The sequence below is a fragment of the Chamaea fasciata genome, unplaced genomic scaffold, assembly GCF_029207755.1.
Source record: "Chamaea fasciata isolate MVZ Bird 193981 ecotype frontalis unplaced genomic scaffold, bChaFas1.0.hap1 SCAF_1, whole genome shotgun sequence".
Lineage (NCBI taxonomy): Eukaryota > Metazoa > Chordata > Aves > Passeriformes > Sylviidae > Chamaea > Chamaea fasciata.
In genome coordinates, this window is record NW_027094086.1 from 56,662,341 (window position 1) to 56,679,068 (window position 16,728).

The 16,728-nt window shown below is 35.8% G+C and overlaps 1 protein-coding gene across 1 annotated transcript in view; it reads left to right on the forward strand.

Annotated features, from left to right (window-relative positions):
* Nucleotides 1–16,728, forward strand: part of DOK6 (docking protein 6) — a 253,368-nt gene that overhangs the window by 186,789 nt on the left and 49,851 nt on the right. The window contains exon 7 of the mRNA XM_066184309.1: nt 15,224–15,341. Within this exon, the coding sequence (XP_066040406.1) occupies nt 15,224–15,341 (118 nt within the window). The remainder of the gene's footprint in view (nt 1–15,223; nt 15,342–16,728) is intronic.

Below are 16,728 nucleotides of genomic sequence, written 5' to 3' on the forward strand. Positions count from 1 at the left end.
ACATTGGTCTCGCACGTTTTCTTCTTTCATGTTTTCTTCTGTTTCCAAATTATGTGTAAGCTCAAGTACTGAGATTCTGAATACACATGATGATTCATGAACTCATGTACTTTATGCAAGTTAAAGCATAGCCTCAGGTCAGTTATTCATGCATACTTAGCTGAATATTGTTCTGTACTTCCCATCTGAAACTATGCTTGGTGTTGCTGTATAATGTGTGTCTAGAAATTTTATAACCCTGTAAAAACCTGGCTTCTTTATTGCAATACAGAGCTGGTGAGTTGCTTACTTGGTTTTCGTGGGTATTGTGAAGTTTATTCCTGTAAGAGGATAGGATAGGATAGGATAGGATAGGATAGGATAGGATAGGATAGGATAGGATAGGATAGGATAGGATAGGATAGGATAGGATAGGATAGGATAGGATAGGATAGGATAGGATAGGATAGGATAGGATAGGATATTTCTGTTGGAAAGGATCTACAATGGTCATGAAGTTCAAATGCCTGATCACTTCAGGGCTGACCAAAAGTTAAAGGACAATTTGGAAGGCATTGTCCAAATGCCTGTTTAAGATTGACCATCTTGAGGTGTTGACTGCCTCTCTAGGAAGCCTGTTCCAATGTTTGACCATCCTCCCAGAAAAGAAATGCTCCTTAGTGGCAAGTCTAAGCCTCCCCTGACAAAACAGAACACTCCCGTGATCAGTCTGTCTGTGGCTGTCCATAAGTATTGCCAAGATTAACAACACCAAGAATTTTGAATTTGTTTTGGTTTTGTTTTTTTTTTCTCCTAAGTAAGAATCTGTGTACTTTTTGGTTTTAGTTTTGTAAACCAAATTCCCACAAGTAGCTGTAATTTTCCATAGTATTCTTGGTTCATTAAGCATATAATGACATTTTTCTTTATTCTGATTTCTATGAGAATTTTTTAGAATTTTTCCAGACTCTTTGTTAGCCTTCAGGCTCAGAAAACTGTGTGTACTTAGATGAAGTAATGCCTAAACTTACATCGCACATCTATTTACAATATTCACCACTTCATAAGAAAGCAGAAAATTTGTGGATATTCTGACTGGGTGATAATTAATGATTCTTTCAAATAGACCACTTTTATTTTCTGATTTTAAAGAAAATATTGTCTTGAATGTAGACTTATTTCACTGGCATTTTTGGGGGGACTATTAGTTGTATCCAAATACTGCAGCAGCATTCAAAAGCTATGCAGAAAGTGTCATTCACTTTCTAAAAGAAAATACCTCATCCCTCTGTGAAATTCCGACTTCCACAGCCACTAGTCTCCTTTTTATCCTTTCCTTACCGAGTCAAGACTTTTTTTACCCCTCTTTCTCTGTCAACTGCAGGGTTTCATCGTGCCCCTATATGGCACCTTGCAGTCAGTAAAGAGGTGTAAAGATGAGGTCTAAAGTCCAGATTCTCCAAGGAACGCCATAGGTGGTTGGCGTTCCTGGATCTTTGGTGTGTGTTTGAATGAAACAATGGAATAGGGAAAGTCTTTACTATGGCAGTGAAGGGTTTGTGCAGCTGCTCCTACAAAGTGATGGGGGTGGGATAGAGCTGTTCCTCATGTCACAAACACTGCAGACAACATAAAGGTTTGTGGAGTGTGTAGGTAAGTGGTGTGGGTAGGTGTGAGAGCAGAGCTGGGAAATCCTTACATAAGAGTGTGTCAAATATTTTGGTAGCTGGTGATGTAATTTAAACGCTGCTTTGCCATTTGGAAGCTAAACTTGCCCTGGAGTTTTGAATGCTTTCAAAGTGGTAGTAGTCATGAGGGTTTTCATTCAGAGTATGGTGGGAAAAATTCAATTCTTCCTTTGTCTGACACCATTTTGAAATTTCTCTTATGCATAGCAGTAGGGCTGGATGATCTTGAATGCAAAAAGCTTCTCAAATCTCTCCTATGGACTAAACCCCAACTACCTTAGTACATGGATGTGCATCCTTGCCAAGAAATTACTCTCATTCTTTTCTCCTGAAAAATTTCAAGAATATTTTGTATACTGCAACCATGATCTTTTAAATTTTTATCTGGCATGCTACCTAAGATACAGATTGAAACATGTCTTACTGCTAATATAAACTATGAGCTCAGCCAAAATGTGTATTTAAAGCTTTGCAAAGGTGTCTCACAGCTGAGATGATAAACTTTTTTATCTGCATGGAGCCTGCTCCATCTTATGAATCCATCCTGAAGCTGCATATATGAATCCTATGAACACTGTTTCCCCTGTTCTGTTCTCCTCAGTTACATGTCTGCATGCAGCTGAACTTCACAGTGAATGTTTCTATCAAAGTCGTAGTGGTCGGGTTAGCTTTTTTAAATGCAGCAGAGCAAAGATGTTTTCATAGTAAGGTATCCAAAGATACAAACCCTCACGAGAATTCAGCGTGTAAGCACTTTAAAAATCCCTGTAGCCACCTATCTACATTTCTGTGCACTTTTTAAAGAGCTATTTCTTAAATGTCAGATATCATTTATTTAAACTTTATGAAGTTGCTTTTGAATATAAGAGGATTTGAAGGTTGGTGACATAAGTAAATTTGTAATTTTTTTTTGTTCACTTTTCTTGTGCTTTGCAAAATATTGCATGTTTACAGAGCTAACAAAGTAGTTAGAAAGGCACTGTCAGGCTGAAATTCATGTTTGTTTCCAGAAATGCAGAAAACAAAGAGCCAAAGAACTTTTCCCTAAACAAAACTGATGATTTGTTTAGCAGTCTTATTTGCTAAAAGCTGTGGGTGATACGAGCTATAAATTAGGAATGGCTGCTGTAATTATGCAGCGGTCGTTGCATGTCTGACTGAAGCCCAGCCCTCCCCTTAACTAACCTCAGAGAAGCATTTAATATGGAAGGGAATTTTCTTTTGTATTGTGTGCCTTTAAACAAGCTCGCTTGTGTAACTATGCTGGTAGGTTCACGTCATTGAACTCTCTCAACAGAGAATCAGGTTGTGTTGACTTAAGTCTTACTAAAAAAAAATCCTCAAACCACCTCACCAGGGGGGCTTAATTTAGTATTGATCTCATATTGGCTATTTTCAGAAAACTGTTTCTTATAAAATGAGGCAACTATAGAACTTCTATTATTATTAGCAAAAATAATAACTGATGAAGTTGTCCAGTGCTCTCAGGAGACAGGTATTATTATAATATTAATGGTAATGAGTATAATGAGGCACGGAAAGATTAAGGCCAAACTCAGCTGTATATGAATTGCCCAAGGTCATAGAATAATCAGCTGTATGCTAGGCGTAGCACAAAAACCAAACAATAACAGAACAAATCCTGAATCATAGTCAGTTGCTTATTCACAGAAGAATTAACTTCTCAAAAAAGGTATTTTTCACTTGGTTTTATAAGTCTTTTGAATTATAGCACCATTTTCTGTCTCTTGTCAAGCAAGGCCTTCCTCTGTTGCAGTAACTCTGTTTAGGAGTTCTTTATATCACTCAAGGGAATAGTTAAGGCTTTGTCTCTGATTAATAGAAAACATCTTTATCAATGATTTACAGAGAGGCACAGTGCTTTTCAGAGAATAGTAGAATTATAAAAAGTAATAATCTGAGAAGGGATCAAAAATTCTCATAACAGCCCTAAAGTTACTTTGCAATTCCCTCCTTTGCTTTTTGTGCTTTGGCTCATCAGGTACTTGTTGGTAGGACAAAAATTAGGTGAAGTTCACCCTATGTCTTCATTTTGTGGTTTTCCTCTGCTTCTATTACTTTTTATAAAGATGACAGGGATTTTAATGTGAAAATTATTTATAATCTCTCTGATTAGGTTTAAACTGAAGACTGAGTATCTAAAAAAGCCATTTCTGATATACAGAAAACTTTTCCAATTACATGCGGTCTTTTAATATGTATTTATCAGAGCCTGTCCAGATAGAGGTTGGTTATGTTCTTTTTCTCTCTCAGCTGTGGGTCATTGTTCTTATGCTGCTGATGTCTTACATGATGCCAGCCATGCCAAGAGTTTTTTATTTATCAGCTGTGCAGAAATCTAGTTGAGAAGAATTTTTAGGCAGTAGTGGAGACTATAGACCCTGTGTTGTTGGTTTGACATTATTTCATTAACCACAGTAGCTGTCTTACACAATGGCATGTGGCTACTGCAGTCAGCAAAATGTCAGTTTGACTCAATGGCACAGCACATCTCATTAGCTCTCAAGTTTTCAAACCCATTGAATATAGGATCAAAAATACTGGCATTGGAAGGGTGGTCAGCTCACCTACTTGCCTGTTCAGAGCAGGTACAGCATCAAAACTAGATAAAGTTTTATATAGGGTCTTAACCAGTCGAGTTTTGAATACCTCCAGTGATGCAGATTATGGACGTTCATTCCAGAACTTGGCTGCTCACACTGTGAAGGATTTTTTCCTTAAGTTTGTCTCAAATTTCACTTGCCACAGCCTGTGACCTGTTGGCTCTTGTCCTTTCACTGTGCGTCTCTGGTAACAGTCTTCTCTGCAACATATTTTTCAGAAGGGGAAAAAATGGGTTTAGATTTCTTTTAGCCTTTGCTTTCTCATGGTGGATAAACATTAGACATTTAATCCAGCGTCACTGATCATATTCTTCTTCTTAGAGGTTCTTTGCCAGACTCTCTCCAGTTTGATATTCCTCTTGTGCCTGGGCCCAGACCTGAAGACTTTGTGAATACAGCTAAACTTCCAGATGTAGTTTCTCAATTACCAAATAGGTGGGAAATGTGACTTCTCTGGTTTTATTGGCTATGCTTTTGCTGATGTGGTCCAGTGTGTCATTAGCCTTCATTACTGCACAGATACACTGGTCATTCACATTCTCACCAGCACAGCTAGTTCCTTTTGTCAAAGTTTTTATCCAGCAAGTCAATCCCCAGACTGTAGTTGTGTGCAGTTGCCCTGGCCCAGTTGCAGCATTGACATCTGTCATTGCTAATTTTATGACAGTCCTGTCAGCCTTTCCCTTCTGCTTTGCTGAAATCCCTCTGAATAGAAGCCCTCTTGTCTGGGTTTACTATTCCTCCTGGTTTGATATTATACCCAAATTTACTAAGAGTCAATTCTGTCCCACTGCCCACATTGGTGATGAAGATGTTAAATGTAATGAAGTACTATTCCATCTCATCTGCAGGAATCAGTTTTTCAAAAATATTTCAGTTCTGCAGCATTCAGCAGCAAGGAATTAATGAAGATTTTCTGTGCTATGGCAGAAGCATCCATTTCTCTCTTTCTTATGACTGTCTCAGGGTAAAAGCTGCTAGTCTCATAGCATATTCAGTCTGTCAGAATCCATTTCCATAAAGGCAGCTGCCAGGCAAGATTCATATGGATCCGTATGACTGGCTGTTGAATGCACATCTCTACAGTCTTTGTGATTCAAAATCCATTGATAAATCAGCAAAGGTTCTTCACTTCATTATTCTTAACCATTTCCTTGTAGAATATAGTGGTAAAAGTTGCAATTGCTGCTACCTGAGAGATTTTGTAGAATCCTTTGCAAAATGATGGTATTTCTGTGATGTGCTCCCACATATTGTTTGGTGCTCACTTTTACACACATTTTGTGTTACATGAAGGAAAAAAAGCAACGGAGTTACAGATTTCCATGGCAACGGGTATAATTCTATTTCCTTTGTTTTGTGAAGCTGAAACAGGCAAAGGATTGTTTCATTAAAAAGCAACTATGGATTTGAAAAAGCTTGAATTATATGGCATGTGGTCATGTATGTACAACTTCTACTGTGCCAAGTAACTTTTGCCAGCAGAAAAAAACCACCTGTTTTTTTGTCTGAAAATGAAATTAGGTGAAGAAAAGTTGCTAATGGTAAGGATTTGTTGGGCTAATGCAAGTATATGGAAAGATAAAGCAATCTATGAACCTTCTCTGTCTCCCACCTTTCCAAACTGAATTTTTTATTTACAGCTACTTCCGCTATATTAGTAAATACACATCAGTAAGGAAGCAAAAATTTCACTGGCTTCTTTTACATGCAGAAATTTGAATTGTGATTCAGAGAATTGTGTCTCTCACTACAAGTTGTTTCTGGACCACAAAACCCCAAATATTTCCAAATATAGGTGATGTATATTTATTTAGAAGTGTATGCATTGTTTTTTTAATGATTGCTTATTTCAATTTTAGAAGAACAATGTCAAGAATGCTCTGGCTGTATCTATCTGTATACATGGTCATAGTGTGGTCCCCGCGTGCGAGGACACAGAGTGGAAAAGAATAGCCCTTTATTTTTATATACCAGCTTCTCAGTTGATATTAAATCTGTAAAAACTCATTAAAGGCCATGCAGCTACTGAAGTAAATATTTAGTTATTAATGAATATATTGCTTTAAATTAAATTAATGTGTTTATTTGTGTGTTCATATGTGCAGGCATATACCTACCTTGCCCCCCACCCTCCAAAATACAGTATGTTTCAAAGCTAAAACTTAATAATTTACATTCATGTACATTTCATATATATAACTAGCCCAGTATGTGTGATTCAAGATGCATTTTAAATGTCTAAAAGTAACTAGTTAAAAGGAAGGAACCATGTTCTTTTGGAAGATATTGAAGAGTCATCTGAGAAGACTTTACTATATAATACTAATTTTAAGGGATTCTAGGTTTGCTATTTCTTGTTTTTAATTGAAATGTCTTTGTATGACATATAAAACTAACTTCTGAAAATGTCAGAAAGTAGAGGTCAGCCAGACTATGTGTGTTGCTGAATATTGGAGTCATGCACTGATAAGCTTAATGAGGAATATTCATGAAAAGTTATTGATGATTATTGTTTCAGAAAGTATTCAGAAAATTGTCTTTCAATTGTTTTATTAAAGTTCATTGGTCAGCAATTTCTGTATACCAAAATGAAGAAGCTAAAAGAAATGTGATTTCCACAAATATGTGTAATTGGAAACCACTGATCTGTTTTAGACAATAGGAGAAAACTTCTTGAGAAATCTCATGAGGTCCAAGTCATTTGCTTTATTAGAAATAATGAAAGTCAAATAACTGTGCAGTGAACAGTGAATACAGACTGTAGCATTTTTTAGCAACCCAATTTTTCAGCCCCAAAGTTATCCAAGTCGGGCTCTCCCAGCTGGGGACAGTCTGTGTTCATCCGTATTTCACCTTTCTTGGCACATGCTAGAGAGAGGTTTTCAAGTCTGTTCTCCACTAAGAGACATTTTTTCATGCCATGGCTTCTACCATACTGGTTCTAAAGTAAAATTCTATGAGGTCAGAAAGCCTGTCCTTATGGTACTCTTCAGTAAAACACTGAGACTTCAAGTGTCCCAAATATCTGTTTAAGATATGTCATATCTTTTGGCAAGTAATTCCATGAAAAAATCTCATACTTTGAAGACTTTTTCAGAGCATTTCAGGTTGAGGTCGGACACTAGTAGCTTTGTAAGTGAGAGGATTACTCAGCAGACCAAGGAGACTGAAAAACAGACAGAGGAAGGAGGAAAAGAATTGTATGTCAGCACTGAGAGCAAGCCCCACTAATTTTAGGTCTGGCTTGACAAACCTCATGAAAAATCCCCTTCTGGAACTCTGTAACTCTCAGGATGAATTACCCAGGAAAACACTTGCTCCGAATCAAGAAGACAAGTCTTTTTTGATGGTCTCTTTCTTTGATCTCTCTAACTGATGCATTTCAGTTCATCCTTTTCCGCCTCAACTTACTTATCCTTACACTGTTCAGAAGACAGATCTGGGACTCTCCCTGTTCAGTAAAACCTTCTCTATAATTTTGGCAATTACAGTCACAGACTGGTTGAGAATGGAAGGGACATCTTGTCCAACTCCAACCCCCCTAGTTGAAGTAATGCCATTGAAGCTGTTTGTCCAGGACCTTGTCCAGATGACTTTTGAATATCTGCAATGTGAGAAACTTCACAACCTTCCTGGGAAATCTGTGCCAATGCTTGTTCAACCTCATGGTAAGATGTTTCCTGATGTTCAGTGGGAATCTCCTGTATTGCAGTTTGTGCACATTGTCTCTGGTCCTGTCACTGAGTACCGCTGTAAAGAGACTAGATTTGTCTCTTTTGCAGTCTCCCAGTGGATATTAACAAACATTGATGAGATGAAACCTTCTCTTCCCCAGGCTGAACAACCCCAGCTCTCTCAGCCTGTCCTCATAGGAAAGGTGCTCCTTCCCACTGATCATCTTCATGGCTCCTCTGGACTTGCTCTAACAGGTCCCTGTCTTTCTCATGCTGGGGCCCTTAGAGCTGGATGCAGTGCTCCATGTGGGTCTCACGAGGCAGAATAGAGAGGAAGAATCCCTTGCCTTGACCTGCTGGCCCAGGTGTGGCTGCCATTCTAGACTGCAGGCATACATTGCTGGCTCCTATTTCAAGGCAACAGAAAGGACACTCTATATCTGCAGATAACTTCTGTGCAATACTGGATTCTTTATCATGGAGATATATATATATACATACATGTATTTCTTGGAGAAATTAGCTCAGTTGTGTTCATTTCCACTAAAATCTGCAATATAGTCAGGCTTGAAATAGTCTCAGCTCTTTCCATGTTGACATTATCTCCCATATTATTAGTGAATGGTTTTATCCAATGAAAAATGGATAAAGTATTTCTTATCTATAGTAAAATGGCTCATACCTTTGAAAAATGTTAGTACCTGAGCTTCTACCCTCACATTAATTATTATAGTTTCCAGAAAACTTCTTTCACAAAAGGAACAAACCCACAATTTTGTGACAGAATATAGGTGAAGACATGTACCTTACTGATATTCAACAAAAATAATCCAAACATGCTGTAAAATGTATCTGATTTTCCTCCAACATTATTCCATTCTGTCTGGCAACATTGATTGATGAGCTTCTTTTACAGAAAAGAAAAATAAAAGAAAAAAAAATCAACACACTTCCACCAGAAAAGGAGTTAAGTGTACCAGTTCTTTCTTTATAGTGTGGCCAAGAAGAATATAAAAAAACAATCAGCCCTTTTGAATCTCTGTTCAGAATACTTTTCTTCCACTATTGCTTTATTATTAATTCACAGTGTTTTTCCACCACCAAAGAATAATCATCATCCACCCTGGCACCACAAAACAGTGTTACTATTTTTTTTTTTTTGGTCCATAATTGATTAAGTAACTCTCCTAAAGGTAAAAGCAAGGTTGGAGTCTCTACTGAAAACCTTAATGCTAGAAATATATTATAAAGGCTGAAATCACTGAAATTAGTTTTACAGGTACCTTTTCTACAGGTTTTTTCAGGAAACTTGTGAGGTCATATATAACTGGGGGTTTTGCCAATATTATGTATTCTGTCAGGAACAGAAAGCTGGATAAAAATGTAAAAATACAAAGCAGTACATAGCAAATAAATAGTGTGCTGATACCTATAAATGTGAATATTAATAGTATACATATTTAAGTAATGAACACAGCCCAAGTAACCTATATATGAATGAACATAACTATGTTCTAAGCAAGCTAAGTGATTGTGAACAAAAGGCTACAAAAAAATTGTAACTAAAGAGTGTTAGTAACACATCACCAGAGGAAAGAATTTTCTCACTGGAATTTCATAAGACTTGATTTCATAGGACTGGATTTTTGTAAAACTGGATTTCCTGCATCCAGTTTTATTAAGTATTTTCAAAGAAGGACCAAGGCTCAGTCTAGCTATTATACTTCCAGATCTTAAATCTATAACATTGTGGAAGTGGATCAGTGAAAAGACAGAATTCGAACTGACAAATTGGAAAATTTTTTGGAACAGGAGAATTGATCTAAACAGAAACATGGGCAAACCTGTGCTGAAGAAGGAACAGCCTGCTTTACAGTACTGGATGAGAACTGGTTTTTGTAAAATAGATCTATGTGTTATAGTATACAAGTTGAATACGGGACAAGAGTCACTGCTTTTGCAAAAAAGACAAGATACCCTTTTTTGTGGTCATGATGAGAAAATGAGAAAACTTATTTTAAAAAATCCAAAAACTTTTCCCCTGCTTGTTCTCTAACTCAGGTGATATATGAGCTGATGCTACCTACTAGATTGTGTGATTCTTAAGCTCTAATAATTTTTTACTGTGGATACCAGTGAAATGAGTCTGTGTCAGCTAGTTGTCACTTGTGAGATGACATTTCTTAAGCCCCTCTCTCTTCAAAGCATAACACATAAAGTAACCTTCTTTAAAGTTAGAAGGAGAAAAAAAAAATCTAAATAATGGTATTTGATTCTTATTTCTAGACTACAACTCTCGTTAGTTTCCTGTGACCTACTTCTCTTGCTATTTGTTTAAAGACACTAATGAGAATTTGAAATGAGACAGAGGGTTTTATCCATAATAAACTAACCTATTTTCAGAGCATATCTGTAAAAAGCAAACTGTCCTTATTGTAGACTAAAAAAATGGGATGAACTATAAATTGCTCTGTTTGTCTCCTCAAGCCAAATGTATTTTCTGTCACCTTCACTGCTTTGACTTTTTAATTAAGAAGAAAAAAAAGAAAAAGAGAGAATAAAATGCTGAAAAGATCAAAGCTCAGAACCCTAATACAGTTACCAGGCTCCATTCTTAGAATTGTGTTCATTATTGATATCAGAGTAAAAAATCTATTGAAGCCAATGGAGATGGCCTATGGGAATTAAAAGAAAATTTAGTCCTTGAGCCTTTCATTAAAGAACAACAATGAAAAATATGGGAAACTTCTTACAGTGACACATTAATAGATTTTTTTTTAATTTCTATTTTATTCAAATAGACCTGTAAGAATAATAAAGTTGTCACTAGCAAAGCAAAGACTTCATGTGACTCAATATTTTGGATATTTTGGCTTTGGATATTGGATTTGGATACAGGAAAGAAATGTAATGTTCACTGTATGAAAAGTATTCTATCAGAGAGATTCTGGAGGAAATGGTGAAACCTAACTACTAGGTGTTTCATGTCAGGTAACAAAAATTCTTCAGTGAAATTTGTGGGGTCTATATTCCCACCACAAAATTCCCTGAATTAATACAGTTTTGATGCATGCATTTCTACTTTTCACCTAAGTTCTAATTCCATTCTCACTTTCTACCTCACAAACAGGGAAAAAAAGTCTAGATTATGTTTTTTATTTCCTGAAGTCTCATCAGATTTGAGATATATTTGTAGCCAAGTCATTCTAGATGCGTGTTCAATTTGGTATGTTGCTTTTACCTTCCTCTATTAAGACCAGTACGTGGATGCAACACAGCAAAACAACCCTCTGTGAAATCAGAGAAGGGATGGAAGGGACCTTTAATGACCATCTAGTCCAACCCCCCTGCAATGAGAAGGATCTTCAACTAGACCAGGTTGCTCAGAGCCCAATTCAACCTGACCTTGAATGTGTCCAGGGATGAGGCATCCAACACCTCTCTGGGCAAGAACTGCCAGTGTTTTGCCATCCCCAGCATAAAAATTCCTTCCTCATGTCCAATTTAAATTTACCCTAATTTAATTCAAAACCTTTACTCCTTGTCCTGTTACCACAGGCCCTGCTGAAAAGTCTGCCCCATCTTTCTTGTAGGCCCCCGTAAAGTATTGAAAGGTCGCAAAAAGTTCTCACTGAAACTTTCTTCCTGAACATCTCCAGTGTGAACCCCAGTTCTCTCAGTTTGTCTTCACAGGAGAGGTGTTCCAGCCCTCTGATCATTTTTGAGTCCCATCTCCTGATCTGCTCCAGCAAATTCCTGTCTTTGGACTAAGGACCCCAGAGCTGGACACAGTAGTCCATGTGGGATCTCACCAGAGCAAAGCAGAGGAGCAGAATCATCTCAAGTTTTTTTCCAGATAGAAACATTTATTTCTTTTATGTGTCTTTGCTACCTTTGTCATTATGGGTCCTTTCTGTACAGTTGATGCTAATGCATCTGAGCCTGTTTTGCCAGCTCCTGAGAAAGATGTGTCAGTGATGGAAACAACAGCTGAATATTGCCCCGTTATGTAAGAAGAAATCCAGACTCAGAGATGTTATTTTAATTTTCTACATGGTGAACAGGCTTAATGAGACAGGTGAAATAATTTTAAAATATATTTTTAGCTGTTACATTTCTGTTAAATTAGGGACAGTAATAAATCTGTGCAGGATGGTCTACCTGCTTTTAGAAAAGAAGAAAATTTAAAGGTTACTTAATTGATTTTCCATAGTGAAAAGTTCTCTGTTTGCATTAGCTGCTCAAAAAAAGTGCAGAGGAGAAGCCATTTGTTTTTTAATGAGGCATAGTAAAAAAACAAAAGGGAAGGATATGGAGGACAAAGTCTCTGAACTTATTATTTTGATCACTTTCACTGGTCTGGAACACTAGAGATCTTGAACCAGAGTGTCTAGTTTTTTAACAGTTAAACAGTTTTGTACATCTTCCCTGACTTGCAAGTTTCTATTTCTATTTTTCTATTCTATTTTCTGTTTTAACTTTTTTAACTACCAGAATTTAATTTACAGTTGGGGAAAAGGAATTCTGAGACAGTAGATCTCTGTACTTTAAATATTAGTTTACTTTTTAATTATTCATATACCAAAGAGTTATCTAGTAGTATATGAACAATTGATTATATGGATGTTTTAATGTGTTTTCTTCACCTTGGTTTCAAGGTTTTTTTTACCTGTAACATCCACAGTATAACATATAAGACATTCTCCAGAGAAAATGGGTGTCTGTCAATATACTATTCAATTTTCTTTGAACACAGGAATATTTTTATTAACAGTAGTTTGTAGAAGTAAGCATTCTGTCATTTTCAATTACATTTGATCAACAATGTGATTTTTATATGAATAAAAAAAGATTAAAAGAAAAATTGTAGCTGACGGTAGTCTACTGTTGAGTAAAAATAACTTCATGGGTAAAATAATGCTTTCATCCTTTATATGACATACAAGGTAATAAGGTCTTCAAATCCAAAGGTTTATATTTCCGTTTTAAAGTCTGAAATTAAGAACAAAATTGATATTTTATTTTAAAGTTTGGGTTGTTTTTTTTTTTTCTGAGGATGATATTATAATAAACTAGAAATCATTTTTTTCTCTATGGAGTCCCCAGAGAAATATGGTTCATCTAGTCCTATTACAGTTAGCATATGGTGATAATTCTTGCCCAAAAGGTGATATCAGAAGTTGTTTCTGAGTTAGAGAATCTGAGAAAACAAAGTATTGTGAATTCATGCAGTACAGTCTTCTGCACTAGAGAAGTTCTTACCTTATTTTATAATGAGAACACCTTTATTTATTCTCCTAAATCTCTAATGTGTGCAAATAAAGTTCTTCTGAATCACTATTGATCAGATCAGACAGTAGCTAATCACCTCAGATTAGGAATGATGATACACTTAACTATTTCCATTCAGTTCATGGATTTAGCTTTGAGATAATAAACTGCAGTAAAAATGGTTCTATTTACTGGAATTATTTTTTTTTCAGAATGCATACTAAGAAAATATTTTGCCTTTAGTTTACCTTTTGAGTGAATAAATTATGAATGAATCATTGGTAAACTGGAATTAGATGCTTTTATGTAATTTTCTTCTTCAGCAAAATTACCGTTGTTACCCTTGCTATTCAAACATGGTAAAATAATATAGAGGGTTTGTTACTGTCCTGATCTCTACAATAAAGGAAATTCTGTGTATCAATAAATTTTAAACCCCCAAGTCTCCCTAAAATTTGAATTCTTGGGATAATGCTTTCAAACTTCATTTTTAATGGACTAAATGCTTCTGCAACCTCTTTACTTCATATCAAATAGCTTCTAGTGATGATCACACTGCTGACAAATGAAATGTAATACTCAGCTATAAATGAGCAGAAAAGACATTAGCTGTAGACTGGGAGTTATTTTGATGACAGTTCTCAAGGAAACAACAACAGAAGTAATTACAGTAGATTGATCTGAAGCAAAACATATTCCATTCATCAATTTGTGTTAATACTCAAAATTTAAATAATTTTAGATCTTTGGGTGTATACTGTCTCTAAATTTTTTTTCTGGGGTGGGGGAGAGAAGAGATTTAAATTACAGAATAATAGGAGTTTGTACAGTTAAAAAGGGGGGGTTTTTTCTTTGTGAATTTGACATTATGATTCTGAATTAGGAATCGCTAGGAACTAATGACTAAACCTACCGTAAATGACCCAAACCTTGAATATCTTCTGCTCTGTAGCTGAACTCTCTGCAAGTGAGTTTCTAGGCACACGCTTGCAGAGTACCATCCTGGTGCCTTCCCTGAAACTAAGAGGTTTTTCATTCTAAGTCTTCAGACATAATTGATCCTTCAGTATTGATCTTTTCAGACATTCTCTGAGAAAATTGTGCTCACAGTGTTATGGTGATTTGTTACATCCCAAAAATTATTGATCTTATTTTATATTCTGTAAAGCCATATATACAAAAATTTTGCACGTGCATTCCCTTTTCTTCTAGACACAGAAAGCATAACAGGAATATCCAAAGAGGTTGCCAGAATGCACAATTATTAATCTTTCTTTTTTCTCTGTAGTGTTGTTTTGTCTTTCATTCATATTAATAGTTTGTTGGAGACAGATCTCTTTAATAAAGTTGACATTCCTCCTGTCAGGTTTCCGTGCCGTAGCACTTGTACACAGGGACACTTACCATGCAATTCACAATTTCAACCACATAAAGTTCCCCAGACCAGGAAAATCTGCTCTTGAAGCTGGAGCCTGCTACTGGTGATGAGATTCCTCCCCCTTCAAAGGAGGATTAGAAGATTAATGCCTCTCCATTGCTAATTCTTTTCTGGTTGTCTGAGATTCTTTCTTAGCATCTTTCTGGGTATTCAATCCAATATTCAGGCTCAATGACCAAAAGGAAATGTGATTGCAGAGGGGTTTTAGGATTTAGGAATATGTTAATCCATCATTATCACAAAGTTAAAGAGGAAAATAACAAAACCCTGGCAGCAAGAAGAATAGCTGTAGATAAATAGGGACATATTCTGATGTCCTAATATTAACTTCTTCTAATGAACCTACAGGCCCAGATACACTTTTGCAGCTTTTTCCTGAGCATTCACAGTGCTGATGCTTGTAACACAGTTTAAATGATAGTATAAAACCTGTGCTAATTCAGAAAATGATATGTTCATACAACATAGGTTTGATTTACAGTTTTGAAATTACTTATCAAGTATGCCTATGTGTGACCTTCCATTTATGTTTGCTTTGGCTTTTAGCTCCAGACCAGTCTGTCTGAACCAATGACTTTATCCAAGTCGATCTCACTTCCTCGTAGTGCATATTGGCATCACATCACCCGGCAGAACAGCGTTGGAGAAATCTACAGTTTACAAGGCAAGTTGCTTATAATGCCATATCCATTAGCTTCTTTCCATTTCGCCAGAATTCATGCAAATTGCTTTTTATTTGCACTGGTTATTTTCTCTCCATTTCATTTTATCAATTGTCAGGAACATCAGCAGGATTCCCAAATTTACATAAAACAGGTTTCTTTTAGTCATTCTGTAGACTAATGGTGAAAATTATTTCCAGAATCACCACATAAAGCTGGATAGACAATTTGGTTCAATGTAGCTTCTCAGGAGCTAATGAATGTCAGGTTGTTTTAGCATTTTTTGCCAATAAGATGGGGCAAGTATTTGGGCAACCTCAGGGTGCCTAATTAAATCTACATAAAGTGGCTATATGAGTTGCAAGATTAAAACAAAGTAATTCTAGGAAGAAGAGCTATTCTTGGTAAATTTGCTTGGCAAATCATATATGTGAACTGTTGACTCAACTAACTTATAGGCCTTCAACGAATCATCTTCTTTCATCTATGGTTTTCTTTCATATGTTTAGATTTGCTAAAGCCTTTAAATGCTATAATTAGCATAACTTGATGATGATGATTCACTGCTCCTAAGATGAAATTGATTTGTATCTTTTAGGAAAATGAAATTATTGTTACATTTAAAATGTAGACCTTTTAAAAATAGTCTTTCGTAAACAAATCACTTTGTATTTTTTCTAAAGGCCTTAAGGATTTTGTTTTATTTCTCTCTTAATAATCCATTTGCATAAACAATTTACATTTAGATAGGAGGTTAGAAACTGCTTTCAAACAAGAGTGCCCAATGCAAGGAAACAGTACATATTTTCACAAAAATAAATGAAATGCAGTATCTAGATGAAGGACATTGAATGTTTTGTTTTTTAAATTATCACATAAATTAAAACCAGCAGGTGAACTGTGCATTCAATGGGTGAGTCATTAAAGGGTACAGCATTTGTTTCCATCATTATCCATAGAGCAAAGTTAAATTTTAATCATGGTTATAGTCTTACATTTAAATATCAGTAATGGAAAAAAGAAAATTATCTTCCAGAAGCCGTTTGTGAAAGAAGTCATACTTGTACATCACCCTACAGATATTCATCATATCACTGATTTTTTTTTTTGTGGACACAATAAGAATGCAAAAAAAGAAGTTTGTTTGTAGAAATGTTAGATTTCCTCTTCTTGTGTTCTTGATGTGTCTTTTCTTCATCAGCAAGATAATGAATGTGTTATGATCACTCTCTACAATATTTTCTTCCATATAAATGATCTTCAAAATAAAGGAAAACAAACTTTTTATATAAAGTAATAATTAAAATATCTATACCACCTAGCTGTGCAGGATTCATCATATTGGAAGCGTATTATTAAAAATGCAAGAATTGTACTTTCTGGAAGTAT